Raw genomic sequence first — 17846 nt, 5'->3', positions numbered from 1 at the left:
GCCAGACGCCCTCCCCATCTAGTGTCCCATCTCCAGCAGTTGGGGATTTTTGCCACTGGCAGTCGCCAAAGGGCCATTAAATGCAACCATATTGCAAAGGTGTGTTGCTTTGTATGCAAATTGCAAATATATAGGTACCCCCATATAAAAGCATATAGCTGGAGAAGAAAGCAGTGGTGCAGAAACAGAGTTCTTTGCTCAGTCACAGTACACTTACATAGCCAAGTGGTTGTGTACAACAAATTGGTTTGATACTGGAAATAAATAAACACAGAGTGATTCTCCGAATAGATACTGGAGTTAAGGGCAATGTAAGCCCAGCAGGTGTGTGAAAGATGATTGACATCGCAGCATTGTCTGGGAGATTGTAGTGGGGCAGATTGGCTGCCCACAGACCTGGAGGGGGAGGAGCCCTTCATTGAACCCTGGTGGGCGGAGCCACACCATGCTAATCCTCCCGCCGGAAGTTAGTGGGCAGGACCGGAAGTACAAAAGGCGGGCTGGAGCACTCAGCTGGGAGGTAGCTGCCAGAGAAGCCAGATGCCTCCTGTGAGCTCCGGAGCTGGGAGGCTGCTGCAGGACTGGCCAGGGCCATTTACAGACCCGAGCAGGGAGGAGCTGCAAGCGCTGACAGAGGCCTTCTTCCCGGATGACCCTCTACAGAGCCAGGTACACCCTGAGGGGGAGTTAGGCAGTGTCCCGGGGGAGCCGACACCTGTCTGGCTGCAATGTTGACAGTGAGTGAGTCAGCGTGTTGTGGTCAGGTTCCTGCTGACTCAGTGGCAAACCGCTCCGCCACTGCCAGGGCCCTGGGCCAGGACGCAGTGGAGTGGGTGGGCTGGCGTCCCCCCTGCCACCCCAAGCCGTGGGTGGCAGTCTCCCCATCTCTTAGGCAAGAAGCCTGCGCTTGTTGGCCCTCTGCCAGAGTTAGGAGGCCCAACTGTTTGCCGCTCAGCCTGAGTGCAGGCCTGAGCCAGAGACTCTTTGCTGCCCCGCCCTGACCAGGGGCTGGGGCTCCATAACTGTGTTTGTTGTTTGGCCCTGATCACAGGCCCGAGCTCACGACTCCCGTCACCCCACTGATTCTCCACGTCAGGTGACCCCCCCCCCCAAAGAGATGTAGTGGGGCAGCTTGGCCGCCCACAGACCCAGACGGGGAGGAGCCACTCCCCTCAATGGACTACAGAGATGTAGAGTCTACTTATGAGGAGAAGTCAGGTAAGTAAGTGTGGCTGAGACAGCTGGACTGACTACAGAATGGGCATCCTTGTAAGTAGGAGAGTTTAGTGGCCAGGGATCTGGGTTCAACTCTCAGATTAGCCAGCCCTCCAGTGTGACTGTGGGCAAGTCACTTACATGGTCTTGTGCCTCACTGATTTAAGAACTGGGCAAACTCTAAGTTCTTAAGCAGCATTTCTCTTACTTTGCCTAGCTGTACATTTCAATTAACCAACACTCACCGACTGAAAACCTGCTCCTTCCAAGCCCACGTATGGCCAAAATATCGAAAACCTTCCATTCTTCTTGTTTACAGTATTGGAGCAACGTTCCTATAGGGGATTTATTAAGACTAGCTCCCTCCGAATTTGCAGTGACTGTAGAGGTGCTCTCTATGCTTTTTTGCCTGAGGGCAAGTCTACACTTAAAACACTGCTTGGCGCAGCTGCACTCATGCAGCTGTAGTGCTTTAATGAAGACGCTCCAAGCCGACGGGAGAGAGCTCTCCTGTTGACGTAGTTAATCCACCTCCGCAAGAGGCAGTACCTATGTTGATGGGAGAAGCTCTCCCGCTGACATAGCGCTGTCTACATGGGGGGTTAGGTCGGTGTAACTATGTCGCTCAGAGGGGTGGATTTTTCACAAAGGAAGCTGACCCTGGGTGACTTGGTAAATGCCTGACAATAATGGTGCCAGAATATAAACTGGAAGCTCATTGGGGCAGGGCCATCTTTTTGTTCTTTGTTTGTACAGCACTAACGCAGTGGCATTGTGGTCCATGACCGCTGGAATTCAGAGAACAATGCAGAGACTGAGAGTATGTCTGCACTACAATTGTAAGTTGACCTATATTAGGTCAACTTCTAGCCAACACAGTAATTATTGTGGTGGTTCATGTCTGTACTCCTTGGGTCAGTGGTGTGCATCTCACCAGGGATGCTTCCACCGACTTAAAAGGGGCAGGGGGTGGCTGGGAGCCCAGTCTCTCAGCTTCACTGGCAGCTCCCTGCCAGGAGCCTGGCTGCCCCACAGGCTCCAGGGCTAATGGTGGGCTGCCTCCGCTGCTCCCCGTTGCCTGCAGGGAGTGGGGGGAAACTGCCTGGGGCTTCTTGCCCCCCATTGTTCCCCACTGGGAGCCTGGGGAAGCCACCTAGGGCTTCTCACCCCCGCTTCCTCACCCCTGCCTGCTCCCCACAGGGAGCTGGCCTGCCTTGTCAATTTCACAGCTCAAGATTGCCAGGTTCCCAGCAGGGAGTGGGCAGGGGGACTCTTGGGCTTCTCCAGGGGAGCTGGGGCAGGGAGGGGTTTTCTTGTCAATTCCACAGCTCCTGCGTCACCTTAACTACACCGATATAAGCCCTATGCCTCTCATGGAGGTGGAGTTTTTATGTTGGTGTAGTAGGGCACTTACATCAGCGGGAGCAAGTCTGTAGGGGAGACACTGACATAGTTAGATTGCCATAACGTGCCTTACCTTGACCTGTGTAGTGTAGACCCGCCCTGAGAGAGATGGATAGGAGAGTAGTTGGATCAGTTGGTGTTAATCTGGTGTAAGGCATGAGCCAGAGGCAGTGACTGAGGAGCAGCACTGGTGTTCCAGCTGCCAGTCAGCTGGACAAGTGGTGCTGCATTAAAGCCCACACCCTGATGCCTCTGGAGAAGCTGATCCATTGCCCTGCAACACCGGCTTTTCAAGGTCTGCAGGCTTTGGTGATGTGTTCAAATCCCCCTTTCTGCATGGTGGGATGTTGAGACAACAGATTCAGTCCTATTGCTTGCACAGGGGCTCAGCCTGCAATCGCTCCAGTAATGCTGAGTCCACAGTCTCCCTTGGCAGTTTGTTCCATTGATTAACTGTTCTTATTTTCCTGCACTCCAACCTATTAATATTTAATTTTCCCTTCTGCAGCGTAAGCTTATTTCTTCTTGTTCTTTTCTTAACAAGTGAATAATCTCTCCCTGCCCTCTTCATAACCTCCACCGATGTTCTCTATGAGTTATCCTCTCCCTCCTTTAGTTCTTTAGCCTCAACATATCCAACCTCTGATGCCACATTATTTTAGTGCCATTTTCTCGCCTGTGTGGACCATATTTTTTTAGGAATGTGCTCTCAAAAACTGATCCGATTACTCTACCTAATTATAGCAGGATAATTACTTTGCTCATCTTACACACCATCGTCTCATTAATATCTCCCAGCAGCCGTATTGCCAACTCTCATGACTCTATTGCAAGACTCATGATGTTTGTTTGTTTTTTCTTAGCCCCAGGGCCACAGGCTGGCCCATCTTTTTTTTTTAAAGCAAGTCTTTAGCTCTCACGGTTACGTGGAAATGTGACAATGTTCACACTAAAGAGTCAAGCCCAAAATTAAGTCAAATTCCTGATTTCTGGGGACCTGACCCATGACTTTTGAATGCAGGGGATTGACAATGTTGCAGCATGACATGGCTTTTTGTCCCAAATGTCACATGGTTAATGTTCATCCAGTTTATCTGGTGATGCCAAGTCATAAAATCTTCTCCATGGTACTGTCTAGGCCAAACCGAAGTTTCTGGGTTTATACCTTCTAGCAAACACTTGTATTTGGTCTCGCTGATTTTGGGGGCAAATTTTCCCAACTGTATGAAGGTGGCAGTGCTAGAGACTCCATGAAATCTATTAGGACCATAGTAATTGCCATGGATTTCACATGAAAGGTGCTCTGATACTATGGTAGTGGGCAACAGGCTAGAACACTAACATTGTTTTTGTTTGCTTGCTTTTTTTTTTTTAATATTCCTATTGGCTGTTTCCATTGGGTGCCTACATGGTAACTGAGCAGAGTAATCTTGGAAATCTAATCCTGCCCTTCCCTAGCTGTCAGATTCGTATTTATAGATTGATATGCAGATTCCTAGGCCAGAAAAAGCCTTTGTGATCATCTAGTTGACCCCCTGTGTAACACAGGCCAGAGAATTGCCCCTAAACAATTTCTAGAGCAAATCTGTTAGAATATCATCCAATTTTGATTTTTAAATTGTCAGTGATGGAGAATCAACCTTTGGTACATTGCTCCAATAGCTAATTACTCTCACTGTTAAACATTTACATCTTATTTCCAGTATGAATTTGTCTAGTTTCAACTTGCGGTCGGAGTGTGTTAGACCTTTCTCTGCTAGCTTGCAGAGCCCATAATTAAATATTTGTTCCCTGTGTAGATACTTTTAGACTGTGATCAAGTCACCCCTTAACCTCCTCTTTGGTAAACTAAATAAATTGAGCTCTTTGAGTCTAAGGCATGTTTACTAATCCTCTAATCCTTTAATTTCACCCATGTGGAGACTGTGGAAGCTGTGAGAGTAAAGCGTGATTTATTAATAAATACCCTGCATTTCCCTAGCACTCAAAGCATTTTAATAGGGGTGTGCGAGTATCAGCAGCAGCATTGTAAAGATGAGGAAACTGACTTCCCCCAAGGCCATGCACCAATTCATTGCCAAACCCATCCTCTCACCTGCATCTGCTAGTTGATGATGTGTTGAGTAAAGGACTCATGCTTCCCTTTGTCATCCTTGTGCATGTTAAATCTTATTACTAAGAAATACCATGGTTTTAAATCTGTTAAGAGTTTGTGTGCTTTAATCTCTTCATTTCCTCTCTGGCTAGCCCTGTTGCACAGAGAACATCCCAGCTCCTTGCAGTGGCACCAGCTCAAGCCATGGGAAGGGTGCTGTGTGAGATTGACAGCACTTACATTAGCACAGCTGCTAGCAAAAATAATATTTTTTTACAAAATGCAATTAAATCTGCCTCATGAACCCAGGGGATGAGAGAGAGCCGAGGGGGAGAGGACACATAGACATGGATGGACATGTGCAGGCTCAGTACTGCAACGAGACTGCTCTGGGCCAGAGCAGTCAGCTAAGAATCTGAGCCAACAGAGCTAATGTCTGGCTCTGTGCCCAGAGCAGCCCATCTGTAGCTACAGAACGTCATCAGCACACGCACACACACACACCCCCGCCTCTCCCTCGGGTGTATTTCTGGGCCCTCGGGTGCTTGCAGTGACAAACCTGCATCCCAAGCCGCTCTGAGCCTGAGAAACAAAGTTCCCCAGACGGCGAGACGCTGTGCCTCAGAGCCAAGTTACCCCAGGAGAAGGGGCTGTTGCTGGCTTGCTCCTTGGCACAGGTGGGGTCTGAGAGGGCCACTGGGTGGAGATGAGCCACTGTTCAAGGGCGGCACGACATGTCTACTCCTCATCTCTCAGCAGTTGGCTCAGGGGCCGTCATACTGGCTCTCTGTTTGGGATCTAACGTGGGTGCTGGGATCAGGGCCTGGGAAACCTTAACCCTTCCAAACTTTAACAGCCAGGGGCCTTTCAAAGGGGCAGGATTGGTAACAATGCCAGGTTGGAGGGCACCCGGTTGGACTCTGCTGAAGCAAATTCAGCTTTAACCCTTTCCAAGGCTGCTCTGGTTGGAAATTTGCCTGCTTTGTCACCAACTCCAACGGTTTAAACCAGCTCGACAAGGCAGGCCCAAAGGCAGAGGTGGCACTCTGTCAAAGTGTGCAGACGGCCATGCTTACATACAGGAGCTGCATGGAGCAGCAAGGACTCAGGGCAGGACAACATGTGGTTACAGACAACGCTGCCCTTAGCTTGTCTGCAGTCCCCGCTGTATGCACAAGTAGCCTCAGCTGTCTACGTCCTGCCTGGGTCTACGTACAATTTGCCTGCAGTGCATGTAGGCCCCCATTAATGTACACAGATGTGCCTGTGTCTTGCCGATGCCACAGCAGGGCTCCAGCCGCACAGAGCTCCCTAGCTGTAAATACTTTTGTTTGGCAAGGAGAAAAGCATGGCCCCTAGGTGGGAGAGGGAGAGGGTTAGAAGGACTGGAGCTGACGGGCTCTGCATTTGACAGGCAATCAATCTAAGTGTGGGCTCAGCATGTTATTCGTATGGCTTACGCATCTTTGCCTGGAAGGGCTCGCTTTCATGTACAGTACAGCAGGGCTGCCGTTGGCCCAGATGGTCCATGTCACACAGGCACTGTGTAATCATGCTCAGCTCCTACCACTGCTGCATGTCAACAGGACCCGCCTCAACCCTCAGTCCCTGGGCACTTCCATGCACATTCTCTGCTGCTACTGATGTATTTGATCAGTGCTTTGGTGATGCAAATCAGTCCGGACCTGCAACCCTGCTCTTCCAGGCATTCCCCTACACAGCTCTGCTACGGTACCTCCTGCCTCACCCGCTATTCCAGCCCTGAGCTATGTCTGTGAACTGTGCCAAAATGGGGCATGGACCACTAGTCATACAGCGACCCAGTGACTCCTGTCAATTGCATTTCACTTGGGGCCTGAGCAGTCTTTAGGGTCACACCTACAGACATTAACGTGCTGGTGGTGCCCTGCCCGACCCCATGCTGTAGGTCTCGTCATTTTGGTTATTTGGCATGATCGATGTCAAGGCCAGAAGGGAGCCCTAGCAGATCTCATCTGCTCTCTTGAATAACACAGGCCAGAGAACCTCACCCAATGACACCTGTATCAAGCCCAATAATTTGGCTAAAGCAACTTCCAGCAATTTGTTCTGTCTTGCATTGAAGACCAAGCAATGGAGATGTCACCACTTCCTTGGTAGCTTGGGCCAAAGGTTAAACACCCTCATTGTTAAAAATGTGTTAGTTCTAATTAGAACGGCTTTAACTTCCAGCCATTATTGCATGTTATGCCTTTTGCAGCTAGATTTAAAGAGCCCTTTAGAACTGCATATATGCTCCCCTTAAAGGGACGCCTGCCCCATGGGTAAGACATGCCTCAAGCGCATCAAGGCATCTGCTCCGCTCTCATCGTGCCAGAAATAGCCACAGATGGCCTCATCCTACCGGCTACCCTAGCATGCAGCCGCACCACTTTCCTACCTTGCAGCCACAGAACTCAATGTAGCTGTGTTTACATGTTAATGAAGCAGCGACCAGCGTGAGAAATCGGGAGCTGGGGGCCTTTCGCACACGCTTTAGATAAGCAAAGACTTCAAGAGGAGCATTTACATCACCTCCTGTTCTCTTGTGCCAATATTTATTTAAAACCCTCGGTGTTGTTTCTTTCTTCCTTGTGGCTCAACGGTAGGGCTGGTCAAAGCTTTTCAACTGGAAACGTGTCATGGAAAGGTTGGCTTGACACCACTGCCATATTTTCACACACATTTTGAGTTGGCCAAAATTTCTCACAACATTGCAACCCATGGACCAGGTTACAAAGCCACTCCCTTCTATTTGCCCTGGCGGCCCCTCCCTCACGCTGGAGGGGTGGGGGCAGGCCAAACCTGAGCAACACTGTGACCTAGAACAGCAAGGTGACCTGCCTTGGGGAGCGGGGATGGAGGGGGGAGGACATGGCGCCAGGGAGTGTAGGGGAGTCTGGAGAGCCAAGGTGCAGTTGTGGAGGGGGGCGGAGCTGAGAAGATTGGAGGGACACCAAGGTACATAGGGGGCTGGATAGGGGGTCTGTGGAAGTGGAGCAGGGGGTTGCACAAGGAGCTAGGGGAATCTCCTGGTTTGGGGGTGGGGGGGATAATGTGGATAGCCCAGGTATGATGTATGGCCAGGTCCAGGGGGCCTGGGCGCTTGGGGACTTTGGAGGGGGCGTGATGGAGGGGGATCCTGCAGCCTGCGGGAACATACAAATACATGAAGGGTCTGGGAGGGAGTCTATTTAAGAGCTAGGGCACAGCAGGGTGTGTGGGGGTAAGGGCCCAAAGCAGGGGAGTGCTGGGGGAAAAACCTAGCCCGCCAAGGAGTCCTGGAGCGGTAGGGGGTGGAACTGAGGTAGCTGAGGGATCCTAGAGTATATGGGGGGAGTTCATAGGTGTTGGGGGGCAGGGGTTCCGTGGGGGAACCAAGGATGTATGAGGGGTTGGGGGATTATGGCTGGGGCTTCATAAGAGGCTGCGGATATATGCAGGATTCTAGGGGTCAGGATCGTATGGGGCTGGTGTTGTGCTAGATTAGAAATGGGGTTGCAGATTACGTCCATGTCTTCTCGTCCATGGCCACGGAGACCAAATGATCACTATCATCTTTATAACAACACTTAGCATAGTCAAAGACTGTTACCAGGTGCCCCCTCAGGTTTCTTGTCCCAAGAGTAAACACGCCCAGTTTCTTTAACTTTTCCTCAGAGGTCAGGTTTTCTAAACCTTCTATCCATCATTTTTGTTGCTCTCCTCTGGACTCTCTCCAATTTGTCCACATCTTTCTTAAAGCATGGCACCCAGAACTGAACACAGTACTCCAGCTGAGGCCTCCCCAGTGCCAAGTAGAGCGGGACATTTACTTGCCCGGTTTTACGTACAACAGCCCTGCTAGTACATCCCAGCATGATGGTACCTTTTGGTTTTGCAATTATATCACACTGTTGTCTCATATTCAATTTGGAATCCCCAGAGCCTTTCCAGCAGGGAGCGTCCTGTGGAACTGGATTGGAACTCAAGAGGGATGTGTTTGCTTTCCGGCGCTACCCCCAACATGCTCTGTGACTGTGGGCAAGTCCCAGGAGGCGCAATTTTCAAAGGGGCTCTGCTGACCAAAGTGGATGCTGACCTCTTTTTGAAAATCTGGCCTTAATCTCTGTGTGCCTCAGTTCCCCAGCTGTCATCATTCATTCATTCATGCCCGTCACCCCAACCGGGGTATGGGCCGCCAACCACAGATCTCCAGAGTCTTCTCTCCTGGGCCATTCGCTCTAGCTGGTTCCAGGTATAGCCCATTTTTTTGCTATCAACCTGAAGGTCGCGTCGCCAGGTATTTCTTGGGCGGCCTCTTTTCCGCTTGCCTTGGGGGTTCCACCGCAGTGCCTGTCTGGTGCTTGCGTCCATCTTGTCTCGCTAATGCCTAGTAGGGTCAGGTTGTTGCTCCTCATCTCTGCTGCAACCTGCGCCGTCTTTCCTGACTCGTACATGGTCCTCACGTTCCATGTGCCGATGGTAATCCTCCTGGTTGTAAGAAGGGTGATCGGCTTAGTGGCTTCCTCGCGGCTTTCACCACCCAGCGTCATGCGTCGAGTTGAAGACCCTTCTTTTTCCAGGCTAAAAGTCTCTGTTAACTCTATTGTTGGCGTTTCTGTAGCAAGCTGATTTTTACGGGGTGGAGTTGCTAGCCCCACGCCCAACCCTCCTCCTTTACCCTGACTTGGGACAGGCAGATGGCCCCAAAGGACCTCTCTGGTGGAGTTTTCCCCAGCTGTACAATGGGGATAACAACACTTCCATCTGCCCACCCTTGGCTCTGTCCTGTTGCCTTAGATTAGAAAGTCTTTGAGTCAGGAACTGTCTCACCATGCGCAAAGCAGAGCATAGTGGGGTACTCATGCACTGCAGACCTGGAACTCCCATGATGCACTGGGGTGGCTCAGCCAGAGGGCAGACCACAATGCATCATCGGAAACGTAGGCCATGCAGGCAGCCTAGCGCACACAAACTACAAATCCCATGAGGCACTGTGGCAGATCAAGTGGATCCAGTGCAATTCCATTTTTCAAACAAACATTTGGGGGTGACCTAGTCTCCCCCTCCACTCCCCAAAACCATCATTTCAGTTTGCCACTGGAAAAATTTTGGTCTAATCAACTTTTTTTCTGTGGAACAATTTGATTGTCTGGAAATCCCATTTTCCCCTGAAAAAAAATATTTTGACAGAAATTGACCAGCCAGCTCAAATACATAATTAAACCAAATGAGTGTAGGAAACAGGTACACCCTGTTCGAAATAGCAGCCATGCCCACATGTTTACCATGCTGCAAGTTCTGTATAACGATAGGTCTGTAAACACGCTGCAACTGCATTGCAATGCCCTTGGTGGGGTTGGCATACAGTGAGGTGGTTTTTCATGAGATCTCCACTTCTAACGTGACCTCCTGCCCACAATAAGCCAGTCAATCCTTTAGCCCCCTTTCTAAATAAACATTTCCCCAAAGCCTGTAACTTATGATAAGCCGCCTTAGCCTTCAGCTGTGCAGGCCTGTTATGGGAGGATTTGTAGAGGCAGAAGGAAGCAATATGTTATAATGCTGATAAGTACCTCCTGGCTGGCCATGCTGGCTCTCCCCGAGCAGTCACCATACTGGCATCTTCTCCTTCCAGCATTAAAAGCAGACTGGCACTGGGTTCCAGTACTGGCCATGCCTTTGTAATGACTGTATTGGTGGAGGCGCCCTTTGCACTTTACTGTGCGATGGCATTGCATAGAAAAATCCACTGGGCATTTGCTCTTATGGCACCACCCCTCCCTAAATTCATATTGCAGCTGTTTGAACGCCAAGCCTCCTGCAGAGAAGTAGTTGGAGCCTGTAGGATTGCTACATGATGTAGCGTTTATAGGGCTCTGGCCTGCCACTGCCAAACATTAACTAGCTGGATTTTGCCCTAATTGTTCTTACAGCACTTTACAGCTGCCTTATCTAAATACCCCAGCGGGCGGTATTATTCCTGTCTGACTGAACGGGCCAGAGACATCAATCAACCAAGCCCTCAGTTTTCAAGTGTTCATTAACTTTGATTTCCTCAACTTTTATAGTCGCCTAGGCCCCACTCCTCAAAGATCTGTAGGTTGCTAACTCTATTGAAATCACTGGGCATTAGGGGCCTAAACACTTGGAGGACTTGGGCCACAGAGGCTAGTTTTCAGAAGGGACCCCTTGATGCTGCCAGCTGCTCCTGGCAGAGAATGGGCATCACCATCACATGTGGGTTCTGGGGCTTGTTTGTGAGGGCAGCAGAGCTGGGACTAGCACCTAGCTCTCCTGAGCCGTCTGCTGGCCCACACAACAGGACTGGACAGTAGCCAGCAAGGTGATGTTTCGCCCTGGGCACCGTATTTCTGCAATGTGCTGCTTGAAGGGCTAATGCAAAGCAGGTGCCGTCCCCCTCCTCCCCTGGCCCGAGGCAAGATGTAGTAATGAGTCCTCTTAATGGCATAAATGTGTACAGTGCCCGTATTTCAAACAAACCCGTTACCCACAGAGCCTGCCTTTGGGTGCTCTCTGAAGCCTATGTCTGCATAAGCCAGGCACTGGCAGGGCTGCAGTTGCCTGCGGCTGCTCTTCTATTCATAACAATTGGTTGGTGCGATTTCGTGGGAATGTTTGTATTGCACTTGGTGGGAACAGCTCAAGCGCTTACACAAAACAGGCTTAGCTGAAACAACTCAACCCCCAGCCAACACGACGGCTGGGATCACAACCTGCCCAGAGCAAAGCAGATCACTTGGCTAGGGCCTCAGTGGGCGCTGGGGAGGGAGCTGTGAATTAACAATTCCTTGGCTTGTGGTTGTTGCTTCCAGCCTTTGTGTGTTTCTAAAGTGATTTTGATTTGTATGTAATGGTCTGCGGCTGCTGGGTACACCGCAGGGCCGTTGGCTAATGCCTGCAGCCATGGGTGTAGGAGCAGGCCCCTGCCCCAACGAGCTGCACCCAAACCTCCACCCCACCAAGCCCCACTCCCCCAGCATCTGGACCCCCTGCCGAGCCTCCCACACCCAGACCCCCCCGCCAAGCCCCAACCACCTGCACCCAGACCCCCCAACGAGCCCCTGTGCAAGCAGAGCCCCACCACACCCAGACCCCCACTGAGCCACCTGCACTCAGATTGCCCCACACACCCCACATCTGTATCTTGATTACACCCATGCAAACCCACTGAATACACAATGCAGTTGCACAGATGCAGCATAGGAATTGCTCACACCCGAGGTCCATCTAATCCAGTTTTATCTCAGATGCTTCAGAAGAAGCTCAAAGAATCTGGCAAAGGGCAGATGTAGAATACTCTTCGCTCAGGAAGCTTTCATCTTAATCCCTACTAGAGGGAATGGCTGAAGCTGTGAAGCATGAGGTTTTTATTCCTTCCATTTCAAAGCATGATTTCTGCTCCCAGGATCTCTGTAACTTTTTATGCTTTAAGAAGGGGAAAAACCCCAGCTTGACTTTCAGATCCCAGGCTAAGTTTGCAGGACTGGCAGTTTAAAAAAAAGCCATCTCTTTCTGTGTGACTTGAGCAAATGGGTTTTGTGATCAGATGTAATATGACCATGTTATTTTTCATCACTTTTGGGGAGCGAGCTGCTCTCTCATAGAGGCTGGAGTTGTGTGCGAGTGGACAGCATTTTTGCTATTAATATGCTGTTATTTTTAGGCAGCACATTTTATTTGACTACCATCGTGTGACCCATCATAGTAATCTAGCACCGGATGTATGGTGTAGTGGGAGACTGGAAAAGTGAAACTTTTAATCTTTCCCCTGTAGTCTTGACCTCCTGGCTCTTATTTCTCTATGATGCATCCTTTTCATTCCTGTTTGTATAGGTGTGTAGAGATACATCTGTCTGGCAAGCCCTGCTCTTTGAAACATCAAGATAGAGGAGTCAGCCTGAAGGGCAAGTCTTCAGAGTGGTAGAAGGAAAAGCTGTGAAGTGCCTGAGAATAGGGGCTTATGAAAGTACCTCCAACTAAAACTACAGTACTGGCATAGAACAGTCTCTCCCAGGCTTAATGAGGACTGGTGTAGCATCTACTAGTGAAATCTCCTTATGTGCCAATCGGGATAGGATTGCTATGAGACTTCCTACGATCATTTTTCTACCTTCCCAGAGAGACCAGCACCAGCTGGCACTGCAGGTTGGAGGAGAGCACTCTTAATGCTGCCTTAGCTGATAGGCACAGTGGTGAGCCCACAGGGAGTCTGCAAGAATTTCTATTTTAAATGCCCCAACCACACCTCCAGCTCACCTGTGGCACAAACCATCCCTTAATGAGAGGGAATCTTAGAGGCTGCCCATACTTGCTCAAACCCTCCCTTCCCTGACTTGTTTCACAGGCTCTCCAGTCTCAAGTAGCACGTATGGCCCTGAATATTAAGATGACCTGTCCACATTGCACATAGGTTGTTTCTTTTGACCTGTGGCTCACTCTCTCAGCGTATGCGCAGGGTGCCCAGCCATTTGATAGCATCGTCATCAGCCAGGTGGAGAGCCGGTAGCTTGCCAGCAAGTGTCAAGGATATGGAACAGTATGAAGTTGACCACATCTACACCGCGGATCATTAGAGAAACCCCATTTAAAGACACTGGCTGAAACCAGCCTCGTGTGACACGAGTGACACCAGACAGGAGCACAGTACTCTGGTGTTGAATAGCAGAGGGCAAGGGCTGATGTTCTAAGTGTCCAGGTGCTCGCATCCCAGGTTGAGTCAGACAGTTTTCAGTACATACTGTTCTGAGTGCTAACTTTGGCTGCTGTCTTCTTCAAGTGGTTGTGGGACATCAGTGTATCCAATGTCAGGTGGAGGTAAACCGGGTTTGGGTTGTCCTGCAGGCGTGGGCCATTTAAGAAAATCTTTTAACTCCTGGCTCATGCTTGTATTATGCAAATCAAATATGCTAGAAACTGTCTTGGAAAAGCTCAGCTTCAGGTGCCATTGACTACAGTAACCTGCCGTGAGCTTCAGATCATCAGACAGGACCTCGTCTCACTCATCTGTTATCAGTCCGAGTTGCTCAGCAGGAGTGGGGATCTTGAACATCCTGGGCATTATTACCACTCTTGTGCGGAGGACGAGATGCGGCCCAGGAGCTTGTAGCAGGACTGCAGGTTTTGTGTCACGACAGTAGGGGCAGTCAGAGATCAGGCTTGGTCACTTCTGACATTCCTACCTTTCTCACACAGAATGCAGCCTGCCCATTGTTTGCTGGGCCAGGTACGTATACTGGAGGACCAGTTCCTGGCAGCAGCCAGGGGTCTGTGAAAGCCTGTTGGTCACAAACTCACTGCAGTCTGGCAGCCTCACATACCTTAGGAGTTAGAGAATTGATATAGCAAAGCAGCCCAGTGTTTGCCCCTGGGTAACTGCAGGCTGAAGAGGTATTATAAAAAATGGTCATAATTCAAGCAATAGGGTCTTCCACAGCTTCAGTCCTCGCCTATGAAAACTCCATTGGAGCAATAGCTAAAGCCAGAGTCCTTTTCCTGCTGGAGTGGTTCTCTGAGTGTTTATAGGATAGTCCAACTGATGTGATTACCAATGGGTAGCTAGAATGCAGGAATGGGGGAGACGCACATCTATAGCTTTGACAGCAGTAGGGGAGTGGAAGGACAACAGTGAGGGAAACACACAGCTCTTGTATGCGGGCTGAGCTCTGCAGGTCCTAGCACCTGCTACGCACAGTCTCTATTGCCTCACTTTGCAGCTGACTTTAAATCTACCCTTTTCAAATTTACGTCCCTGTGCATCTTACAGCTGCCCTTTCTCAACAGTGGCACTGGAGAACTAGCATGTTTCCTCTGAGCCCCTCCTATGTTAAGCTTTGTACACACACACTCCTCTGCCATTACACACCCATGTTTAAGATTTTTAGGGAGAGGAGGGGTGGCTGTGACTTTTGCGTCCCTGTACAGATGCCACAGTGGGAAGGTAAATATGCACATTAACTGCTCAGTAGGCGACTATCTGTGGTTCTCAGAGCTAAAGAAGCTTTGCATGTTTCCAAGCAGTGGTGCTGGAACTTTTAGAGTGGGGGTGACATGTGTTCACGCTGCTCCATGGCTCCGGGAGGGGGAGATGTGGACAGTGGCAAGGGGACCAAGGCTGCAGGTGGTTGTGGAGCTCTGGGTGCGGGGCTGGGAGCAGAGCCCTGCATAAAACCTGGGGATGCTGCAGTACCGTGCCCCCCCGCATCTCTAGTTCCCACACCTATGTTCCCAAGAGGACGATGTGTTCCTTCAGTCAAGTTAAAAGTAACACAAATGCAGGCACACTTCTAATGCAGTTCTTCAGTCATCAGGGCAAACTGATCATATTTAAAAAATCATCAATCTAGCTTTGGTGTAATAAGACAGCGGAAAGCTGATCTTCTGTGGATTCCTGATAACCTATGAGCACTTTCAGTACTTAGACCCCCTCACTACAGACAGGCAAACCAGCATGTTTTTCAATTCTGCTGCTGCCTCCTGTCACGCTCTGGCATTCTGCAAATCACAAGATGCATTTCCCCCCCTCAGAAAGCCACAAAAGATTCACCAGGAGTTCCACACTTACAGTCAAAAATAGGTTTAGTGGAATGTCTTTAGTCACAGCTGTAAGCAGCAATACTGAAAACACTTAGCTTGCACATCTCCATGACAGTACAGAAAGTTTCTTGGTTTGCAGAACCTAATTTTTTTTAAAAAAACATGAGAAAGTGACATCCTTGCAATTATTCACAGAATGGTTAGATTCCCTTTAACATAATGCTACTTTCCTCCTCCTTCACTTGCATGAAACAACTGAGCTCCTACCTTCGGCAGCTGGCAGTAGGAAACTGTGTTTAAATTACAAATAACCTCATTACTACTTAACTATATATACACAAATAAAATGTATTAGCAAGTAGCTAGTTCCAAACTGGGATTCCTGGAATATAGCAAAAAATAGGGTTTGGACATTCAACCTTGTTATAAATCAATGTATGTGGAAAAGGGTCATTTGGCAGTTCTCAGAATGCCGTAGTTAGAATTGGCTACTTGCCTCTTTCACCATCTTGAAAAAAATCACCTCAGTTATATACATATGTTTCATTTAAATTACACAGCAGCTTTATCATCCCAGAGCCGCTTCCACAGAGCTCTCCAGCCATCAAGTCAAGTGTGGTATTTCAGGATGATAGGGACTGTAAGAGAAGGAAAAAACAAAACAAGTCTTTAAAACCATACATATGCAAACCTAATATCCATCTACTGATCAGAGCTGCAGAAGAGAAAAAGAAAAGGCTACTCGCCTTGTGCAGTAACTGTGGTTATTCAAGATATGTCCACCTATGGGTGCTCCACTTCTGGTGCACATGCGCCTCGCAAGCCCTTGATCAAAGATTTTCTGTTAACAATTTCCGTTCAGTCCACACATGTGCCCTATACAGCCTTGTGCCGCGCTCTGAGGGTGTATAGGGCTGCACAGACGAACTACCCTCATTTCCTTCTGTATCCGAACGCCCAACAAAAACAGGGAGGAAGGAGGGCGGGAATGGAGCACCAATAGGGAAACATCTCCAAAAACCACAGTTAATGCACAATGTGATTAACCTTTTTATCTTCTTCAAGTGGCGTCCCAATGGGTGCTCCATTAGGTGGCTCCCAAGCGGTATCCTCACCAGGAGCACGGGGCTTCAGAATCCAGTCCAAGACTAAAGACGGTATAGCAGAACCAAGCACTGCATCAGATCTGATGGCATGGACCAAGGCATAGTGTTCAGAAGAGGCATGCACTGGGGTCCACTTAGCAGCTCTGCATATCTTAGACACAGGAATGTTTCTGAATAATGCTGTGGTAGTATTATCTTTTGGGGTGGCAAAACACAAGCCGCATCATAGCAAGGGGTACTACACCCAGAGATCACCTTGAAAGTCTCTGTAAAGAGATCACGGACCCCTTCGATCTTTCTGCAATGAAGACAAGTATAGGTGATTTCCAACGCTGCTTGGTTCAATCCAGATAAAAGAGGCCAGTGCTCATTGTACATCTTGTGTATGAAGGGAAGTCCCCCACTCAGATTTATGTGGGTCAGGAAAAGGTACCAGTTGATGAATAGACTGGTTAAGATGGAAATCCAACAGTACCTTAGGTAAGAACTTTGGGTGTGGTTGTAGGGAGACCTTGGTCTTTGAAAAATATTGTAAATGCGGGGTCTGCCATCAAGGTTCCAGTTTCTCCAACCCTACAGGCCGATGCAATAGCTACTATAAAGGCCATCTTCATAGATAAGTGAAACAAGGAGCAGGTTGCCATAAATTCAAATGGAGGTCCCATAAGGTGGTAGAGTACCAGATTGTGATCCCAAGTCACAGTAACCTGGGGATAAAGATTCCCTAGACCTTTAATAAATCTGAAAGACCTAGGGTGTGCAAAAATAGAAACTCCTCTGGCGGGGAATGAAAAGCTGATATTGCAGTGAGATGAACCTTTGAGATAAATGATAAACCCTATTTTTAAAATCCAGCAGATAATCCAAGATGGTTGACAGTGGAGACGATTCCGTGGAGATGCACAAGGGAGTGATGGTGATAACAGTGGTTGAAACCTCTTCCGTTTCTGAAGATAAGTAATTCGAGTTGACTCCCTTCTACTGTTCAGAAATAAAAATCAGTAGACTTCTACAGTACACTCAAAAAAGCTAACAGAATGTTAGAAACAATTGGGAAAGAGAGAGATAGTAAGAGAGAAAATATCATAATGCCACTATAGAAATCCATGGCAGATACATTAGAATTGAAAAAGTACAGAGAAGGGCAACAAAAATGATTTGGGGTGTGGAACAGCTTCCATACAAGGAGAGATTAAAAAGACTGGAACTGTTCATCTTAGAAAAGAGACAACTCGGGATATCATAGAAGTCTACAAAATCATGAATGGTGTGGAGAAAATGAATAAGGAAGTGTTATTTAACCCCTTCACATAACCCAATGAAATTAATAGGCAGCAGGTTTAAAACAAACAAAAGGAAGTACTTCTTCACACAATGCACAGTCAACCTCTGGAATTCACTGCCAGGGGATGTTGTGAAGGCCAAAAGTATAACTGGATTCAAAAAGATTAGGTAAGTTCCTGGAGAAT

At 48.8% G+C, this 17846-nt stretch overlaps 1 protein-coding gene and 1 long non-coding RNA gene across 3 annotated transcripts in view; one reads left to right on the top strand and one right to left on the bottom strand.

Annotated features, from left to right (window-relative positions):
• Positions 1-397: 397 nt before the first annotated feature.
• On the top strand, positions 398-17288 carry LOC120370933. The gene is made up of 3 exons (XR_005584062.1): positions 398-669; positions 1052-1218; positions 17233-17288. It is a non-coding gene; the product is annotated as an uncharacterized LOC120370933 (long non-coding RNA).
• The window catches only part of VAMP4 (vesicle associated membrane protein 4), a 39109-nt gene continuing 36558 nt past the window's right edge, over positions 15296-17846 (bottom strand). For both annotated transcript variants that reach the window (XM_039486284.1, XM_039486283.1), the window contains exon 8: positions 15296-15909. In XM_039486284.1, the coding sequence (XP_039342218.1) occupies positions 15881-15909 (29 nt within the window). In that variant the 3' untranslated portion in view covers positions 15296-15880. The remainder of the gene's footprint in view (positions 15910-17846) is intronic.

This window comes from Mauremys reevesii, linkage group 8 (assembly GCF_016161935.1).
Source record: "Mauremys reevesii isolate NIE-2019 linkage group 8, ASM1616193v1, whole genome shotgun sequence".
NCBI lineage: Eukaryota > Metazoa > Chordata > Testudines > Geoemydidae > Mauremys > Mauremys reevesii.
This window is presented reverse-complemented; position numbering and strand designations above follow the sequence as displayed.